The 8,458-nt window shown below is 47.1% G+C and overlaps 1 protein-coding gene across 1 annotated transcript; it reads left to right on the top strand.

Moving 5' to 3' along the window:
- Positions 1–7,281: 7,281 nt before the first annotated feature.
- LOC120869466 (malignant T-cell-amplified sequence 1-like) lies at positions 7,282–8,142 on the top strand. The gene has a single exon (XM_040248786.1). It carries the CDS (start codon positions 7,453–7,455, stop codon positions 7,996–7,998), a length of 546 nt encoding a protein of 181 aa, XP_040104720.1. The 5' UTR covers positions 7,282–7,452; the 3' UTR covers positions 7,999–8,142.
- The last annotated feature ends 316 nt before the right edge of the window (positions 8,143–8,458 follow it).

Below are 8,458 nucleotides of genomic sequence, written 5' to 3'. Positions count from 1 at the left end.
TCCAGACCCCAAGTCTGTCCCATACGGATGGACTCGGAGCTTTGGGTAATTGGCACAGTGGCCGGACACAAAGTCTCATTCCTAACAGACACTGGGACTTTTCACTTTTATCCTCCTTTAAGGGCCCTCTCCAACCTTCAGAAGTGGCCATCAAAAAAATAACCCCTTCTCTCCGTTGTTCTTTTGACAAAACAACACTAACACAATCTTATATAGTAGTTCTTCAATGCCCAATGGCATTGATGGGACATGATCTTCTGGCTAAGCTACAAACTTCTATAAACCTCCCATCCTTAGATCCCATATCAATTCTTTGCATCCAAATGGCACCCGAACCCTTGGCCAGCCCTCACTCCCAAAATCTTCCCCCTGATCTTCCCCCGATAGATCCTCAGGTCTGGGACTCTGAAGCCTCGTTGGTAGCCCATTCCCCTGAACAGGTTTTTCTTAAAAATCCCTCAGGTAATAACCCAAAGTTAATATACCCTGACCACAGAATCCCGACAGACTTAAACCAATAATCTCCCAACTGCTCAAAGCCAGCCTTTTGCGGCCTATCGTTCTCCTCATAATACTCCTATGCTGCTGCTAAGTCGCTTCAGTCGTGTCTGACTCTGTGCGACCCCATAGACGGCAGCCCACCAGGCTCCCCCGTTCCTGGGATTCTCCAGGCAAGAATACTGGAGTGGGTTGCCATTTCCTTCTCCAATGCATGAAAGTGAAAATCGAAAGTGAAGCTGCTCAGCCGTGTCCGAGTCTTAGCGACCCCATGGACCGCAGCCTACCAGGCTCCTCCATCCATGGGATTTTCCAGGCAAGACTACTGGAGTGGGGTGCCATTGTCTTCTCTGATACTGGCAGCCAAAATGGGACCCACTCCTGGCATCTAGTTCAAGATCTTCGCAAAATCAATGAGGCAAAAATACCCATATACCCCATGGTCACTAATCCCTACCCCTTCTCTCACATATTCTCCCTGACACTCTACTTCACAGTATTGGACCTCAAAGATACTTTCTTTACTATACCCCTACACCACTCCTCACAGCTCCTATTTGCCTTCACCTGGACGGATCCAGACACAAATCAATGTCAACAATTAACTTGGACCATTTTACCACAAGGGTTTAGAGATAGCCCTCATTTTTTTGGTCAAGCCCTCCAAAGAGACCTTCAAACTAGGCTCTACTACCTTACTCCAATATGTAGACAATTTATCGTTATGTAGTTCCTCTTGCCGTAACTGCCTAGTCCACACTGCAAAGGTATTAAATGCCCTAGGCAACTGGGGCTAGAGTTTCACTCTCCAAAGCACAAAGTGCTTCCACCACTGTCAATTACATGGGATTGCTTCTCACTCCCAAATCAAAATAATTCCAGCTCAGAGACTTCAAGCCTTGACACAGATCCCCAGGCCCCAAACCAAAAGGGAACTTCTTTCTCTATTAGGTCTATTGAACTTCTTCCGAATATGGGTCCCAAATTTTGCCCTCCATGTAAAACCTCTCTACCAAGCTACTCGAAGAAACGTAGATGAACCCTTATTGGCCCCTACCTCTCTCCACACTCCAATAGACTCTTATCAAACATTTACTACAGATCCCTTCTCTTTACTTACCCGATTACACCAAGCCTTTTTTCCTTTTTGTGCACTCGACAAGGACATGCCTTAAGGATTCTGCGCCAAAAAAGCGGGGACACATGAGGGCCTCTAGCTTATCTAAACAACTCGATCTCGTCACGCTCGGATGGCTACCTTGTCTCCAGGCCTTAGCTGCAACCACCCTCTTAATACCTGAAGCCCAGAAACTAACCTGAAATGCTCCTCTAAATGTATGCTCACCTCATTCCATCTTAGATTTACTCTCTCATCGGGCTTTCCTTTCTCTGCCCCCTGCTTAACTACAGATCCTTCACAGACACCTCTTTGACCCATCCCTTTCTTTTATGCCTTGTAAACCTCTTAATCATGCTAGCTAGCTTACTCCCTACATCAGATCCAGAACACCTATCTCATGACTGTGTTCAGGCCTTAGATATGACACTTAATCCATTTGAACATATAACCGATCAGCCCCTTACTGACCCCACAGTCCTATCCTGGTTCATAGATGACAGTGCCCAGAAACAAGCCCCATTTAGGGCTGGATACACTATAGTCCAGGGACTGCCCGACAAAGTTATCCCTCCTTGCATCATCACGTCACTCCCAGCTCACACATCCTCACAACAGGCTGAACTGATAGCTCTTACACAAGATTTGACCCTCGACAAAGACCAAAAGATAAACATTTACACTGACTCCAAATATGTCTATAACATATTACATTCTAACGTTATAATCTGGAGGGAGAGGGGATTCCTCACTCAGAAGGGCAACACCTATTCTCAGTGCTTCTTTTATTTCTGAACTCCTCCATGCGTCTCAGCTCCCAGAACAAGCTACTATAATATATTGCCTGGGACATCAGTGACATAATCCTATCTCCTTTTATAACAATATAGCAGATCACCAAACAAAGTGGCAGGCTGCCTCTGTTAGTCCTGTCTTTACTATAGTCCAAATTGATGAGCCTAACATCCACACATTACTTTCATATTTGCATTCCCTTTTCCACCCTTCTGCAAAAGTACTTAAGGCTTTCCTTCAGAACTTTATTGAACTAAGGATATGACTTAAATAATCTGACCCAAACTTGTACCATTTGTCAGCAGACAAATCCTAATTGTAACATTTGCCTCCCTCCTTTCCTCACACACCAAATTGCAGACATCTTCCCGCACAAGACTGGCTGGTAGATTTCACCCACATGCCACCCATAAAAAGGGTTAAATTTCTCCTAATCTTTGTATATACATTTTCTGGATGGATCGAAGCTCTCCTGACTACTAACAAACCAGTCCCTACTGTGGCTCAGCTTATTCTTATTGAAATCCTCCCTAGCTCTGGAATGCCTTCCTCCCTCCAGTCTGACAACAGGCCCAAGTTCACATCCCAAATCACCCAAAATATTGCACGAGCCCTTCAAGTTCCTTGGAGGTTTCACATTCCTTATCATCCCTGGTCTTCTGGTAAGGTTGAGAGAGGCAACCGAGTCCTAAAAAAACCCTCAGACCAAATTAACAATCGAACTTCATCACGATTGGACTAAACTCCTCCCTTTAGCCCTCTTAAAGGTCAGGGCCTTACCAGAAAAACCCTTAAATATCAGTCCATCCAAAGCCATGTATGGGAGGCCCATAATACCTTTGGGTTTTTCCCCCTCCCAGGATGGTCCCAAACTGCCTTCCCACCTTCCTTTTCCTTTACTTGCCCAGATATGAGATGCCCTTTAGCAACATATGGATGACTTACTCCCTCGACCACACCCCAATTTTCCACACCCATCCCTTCAAATAGGAGATAATAAAGTTTGTATGACAACTCAGTCCCACTCAGATTTAACCCCAAAATGGCAATGTCCCTACACGGTAATTCTGCTGACCCCTACCACTACAAAATTAAAAGAAATTACCCCTTGGGTCACATCACCCGGTTAAAAAAGGTTATGCGGCCCAATGATGAAAATGCTTGCCAGACTAATACTTACAAGTTTCTCACACAGGCCCTAAAACTCTAAAGTTCTCACGGCTTCCACCGGCCTCAACTGGAGATGGATGAACCTGTCGGTTTCACGGCTTCAATTATTCCTGGAACAACTTCTGGCAGATATCTGGGTCTCGAGTCCGCAAGGATCCACGTTCAAACTTGCTGAAGATTACATCTCCACCCTGTGGCTACAGGGAACCTTTTATAACTTTTACCCCTTCGAAATCCAATTCTTTTCCATAGGAATCTATCATACTCACTTCCCCAAATGTTGTTTAACATCTTCTTCTTATCCTCCCTTCTTCCTCTGACCCAGGAATTCCTTCAAAATCCTAATCTCAACTATCTATTCCGGACCCTTAATTTAACCCATACACTTCTTAATGCTTCTAACCCACAATTGGCTAAAGACTGCTAGATATGTCTATCCATAACTCCTCTGTGAGATTCAGCCCTCCCCACATCCATCCTCAACTGGACCACAGGTAACATGTCCCTACACCACTCATACCGTGGAGAGCCTGTATTCATCTCATATCTTAAATAGCTTCACACAAGTGACCAAATCCGAAATTCAGACATACTCTTAGAATCTTTATTCACTGAACTTCCCTCCTTCAATGAAAAACCTCCAATCAGAGGCCCTATTACCTAGAGAGTAACACTGTTACAACCAACTCCTTTTTGCATATCCAGAAATTCCCAAAACAGTTCATATGACCAACCCATGGGCACAAATCCCTAACTCCATGTGCAACCATACCTCCACCTTACTGTTTGCCACTGGAAAGGCTATACATAATGTTTCTGGTACTACAGGATACTCTTTAACCTTTTCAGGGTGGTTTCCCTCAGCATATTCCTCCACTTCTCCCATTGTTGGGGCCACCTTAGCAGGGTCTCTGACCATCCTTGAATGAACGATCAAACCCTCCCCCACCAACTCCTCTTCGCCATCAACTTCAGCTGTTGTATTATGACGCCTGGCCTATTTTTCCTGTGTGGGGCGTCTACATACCTCTGTCTACCTACTAACTGTACTGGGACCTGCACCCTGATATACTCCAATCCAAACATTTTAATAGCCCCCAATGATCAGCCCTTGCCTATTCCTCTCATCCACAAGTGAATAAAATGAGCCATTCATTTCATTCCCCTCTTAGTAGGAATAGGAATAGCGGCTGGAATTGGAAAAGGAACCGCTGGCTTAACCACCTCCATCCAAAGCTACCAGACACTCTCTAAGGACCTATCAGACAGCCTCCAGGAAATAGCTCAAGGCCTAATAACTGTCCAAAATCAACTTGATTCCTTGGCAGCCGTAGTATTACAAAATAGGAGATTAGATCACTGCAGAGAAGGCAGTTCTTTGCCTTTTTCTAGACGAATCCTGCTGTTTCTATGCCAACTAGTCCGGTATTGTCCAACCAGCTGCAAAAAACCTTAAAGGTCGAGCCTCACGAATCCTCCAGAGATTAAGCAACTCCTGGCAGTCATGGTTAACAGTTTGGAACTGGATGCTTTGGGTTTTACGCCTTTTTGGACCATTTATTTTTATCATCCTACTCACCTTTGGGCCTTGTTTAACTTTTTCCAGGGATTCCTCCAAGACCAAATCGGAGCCATTTCCCGAGAACAAGTCAAGACTTCTTTTGCTTTAAACCCTGAGGGCTAGAATAGAAAATCAACACTACAGGCCTTAGACTTCCTTCCTCCCAGACCACAATCCCCTGAACCTCATTTATCAGTGTGAAGAAGCCCTGAACATTAGCAACACCCACCTCTCTTTTTACATATATTTCTTAGGGCCTGGAATGAAGGAAAGTTACAGGCCTCAAAATGGCCTGGAGTTAAAACCCGCCTCCAGGTCCTCCCACCATTCTATGAAAACAAAGAACTCTCTCACCGGAAGGGAAAACCCGATGTTAAGGTTGATTACGCCCAGCTCCCAGCCCGTCCCAGCCTCTGGTCAATCTCCAGAATTCTTTACCCCAGTCATTTAAGAGATAACTACTGGGAACAACCTTGGAGAAGACGCCCCAGTAAGACAGTAGCTTTCCACATATATGCCTATATATACTTACTCTTTTCTTAGGTTAGTGCAGCAGCTCACTAATCTGACTGCTGCCCCTTCTCATTAAAGGTGATCTGTTCCTGTAAAGTGCCGGTTTCCTTCTTTTTCCAAACCTCTCCTTCTCTAACTCTCTTACCCTACAACCAGACCATCTGACCTGCCTCTTGAGAAATCTGTATGCAGGACAGGAACTAACAGAACTGGACATGGAACAACAGACTGGTTCCAAATAGAAAAAGGAGTACATCAAGGCTGTATATTGTCACCCTGCTGATTTAACTTATATGCAGAGTACATCATGAGAAACAATGGGCTGGATGAAGCACATGCTGGAATCAAGACTGCCAGGAGAAATATCAATAACTTCAGATATGCAGATGACACCACCCTTACGGTAGAAAAAGAAGAACTAAAGAGTCTCTTGATGAATGTGAAAGAGAAGAGTGAAAAAGTTGGCTTAAAGCTCAACATTCAGGAAACTAAGATCATGGCGTCCACTCCCATCACTCAATGGCAGATAGATGTGGAAACAGTGACAGACTTTATTTTGGGGGCTCCAATATTACCGCAGATGGTGACTACAGCCATGAAATTAAGATGCTTACTCCTTGGAAGGAAAGTTATGACCAACATAGACAGCATATTAAAAAGCAGAGGCATTATTTTTCCAACAAAGGTCCGTCTAGTCACAGCTATGGTTTTTCCAGTGGTCATGTATGGATATGAGAGTTAGACTATAAAGAAAGCTGAGCGAGGAAAAAGTGATGCTTTTGAACTGTGATGTTGGAAAAGACTCTTGTGAGTCCCTTAGACTACAAGGAGATCCACCCAGTCCATCCTAAAGGAAATCAGTCCTGAGTGTTCATTGAAAGGTCTGATGCTGAAGCTGAAACTCCAATACTCTGGCCACTTGATGTTAAGAACTGACTCATTTGAAAAGACCCTGATACTGGGAAAGACTCAAGGCAGGAGTAGAAGGGGACGACAGAGAAGGAGATGGCTGGATGGCATCACCGACTCAATGGACTTGAATTTGAGTAAACTCCGGAGTTGGTGATGGACCGGGACACCTGGCGTGCTGCAGTCCATGGGGTCGCAAAGATTGGACACGACTGAGCAACTGAACTGAAGTGAACTGGAAAAGGACCGAAATCCTAACTATAACATTCGCATTCCTCCTGGGCAGAGCCCCTTCTCTCCGAGTGCAGGTGGAGAGAAAGGGGAAGGTGACGAACAGCAACTGTATACGAGTATTCGGGCCTGCGCTAGACGACATCGGTGAGCGTGAGAGACCGCGAAGAGGAGTAACCGCCGGGGCGCGACTCCTCGCCGCGACCGGGAGGAGGGGGAGGGCTTACCGCTCCGGGTTCCTCCGGTTCCCGGCCGGGTTAACTGGACGGAAATAGTTTCAGAAATGGAAACCAGCCCCCGCCTGCCCCCACCCCCCGCCGCTATTCTCTTCTTACAGCAAGAATAACCGCTCTTCCTCCGCCCCCTCAAGTCCCGCCCTTTCACCCGCCAGGTCCGGAAAAGAACCCACGACCCTCAGAAAGCCGCCGAGCGCGCGGCCGGTGGAAGTAGACGTGCCGGAAAGTCGTGTGCCGGAAGGTCGTAAAGCGCGCGCCTCTTCCGGTTAACGACAGCCGTGCCTAGCGTCCCCTCCGGCAGCCGACCCCCCGGTAAGCGTCTCCGCCGGCCTCCTGGTAGTTCAGTTTTCTCCCCGCTTCCCGGCCACGGTTTTCTGTGGTCGGCCACGGTTTTCTGTGGTCGCCCTCTTTACCCCTGCATCATGTTCAAGAAATTTGATGAAAAAGAAAACGTGTCGAACTGTATCCAGTTGAAAACTTCCGTTATTAAGGGCATTAAGAACCAGTTGCTGGAGCAGTTTCCCGGCATCGAACCGTGGCTGAACCAAATCATGCCGAAGAAGGATCCGGTCAAAATAGTGCGATGCCATGAGCACATAGAAATCCTCACGGTGAACGGGGAGCTGCTGTTCTTCAGGCAAAGGGAAGGGCCCTTCTACCCAACGCTGAGGCTGCTGCACAAGTATCCGTTCATCCTGCCCCGCCAGCAGGTGGACAAGGGAGCCATCAAGTTCGTGCTCAGCGGAGCCAACATCATGTGCCCAGGCCTGACCTCGCCAGGGGCACGCCTCTTCCCCGCCGCAGTGGACACGGTGGTGGCGATCATGGCGGAGGGAAAGCAGCACGCTCTGTGCGTGGGCGTCATGAAAATGTCCGCGGACGAGATCGAGAAAGTCAACAAAGGAATCGGCATCGAGAACATCCATTACCTCAATGACGGGCTGTGGCACATGAAGACATACAAGTGAGTCTGGCAGGACGCGCGCCTGGTGCCCCGCGGACCTCGTGCCCAGCCTGTGTCTTTGTGACGCCAGAGAGGCAGCTCCTCAGTGCTTAAGACATTGAGCGGACACTAGAAAAGGAGAAAGGCCAAGTAAAAGTTTTGGAACGAACCCCTCTGTTTGTGTGTGTGTCATTTGTCTGTGTGCCTGTGAGTGTGTTTGTGTCCACGGCAGTGGTCAGTTTAGATTTCCTGTCTTGTTGGTCTGAGCGGGTATTCATTGGAACAGGCTCATTATCTCCCTCAGAAAAGTGGATTTCAAAGTCAAGAGCGTGCACTTGATAGACGGACCCTAGTGAGTGAAAAGGTAGGGGGAAATGGCGAGGGACTTCCCTGGTGGTCTAGGAATTAACACTGCCGCTTCCACTGCAGGGGCTCAGATTCCATCCCTGGTGGGGGAAGCTAAGAACATACCCTGAGGCTAAAAC

Source organism: Oryx dammah, unplaced genomic scaffold, assembly GCF_014754425.2.
Source record: "Oryx dammah isolate SB20612 unplaced genomic scaffold, SCBI_Odam_1.1 HiC_scaffold_10, whole genome shotgun sequence".
Lineage (NCBI taxonomy): Eukaryota > Metazoa > Chordata > Mammalia > Artiodactyla > Bovidae > Oryx > Oryx dammah.
The sequence above is the reverse complement of the archived record's forward strand: the minus strand, read 5'-3'. Positions and strand labels throughout refer to the sequence as shown.

Coding starts and splice junctions, on each gene's coding strand:
- LOC120869466 (XM_040248786.1), top strand. CDS start 7,453: ATGTTCAAGAAATTTGATGAAAAAGAAAACGTGTCGAACTGTATCCAG.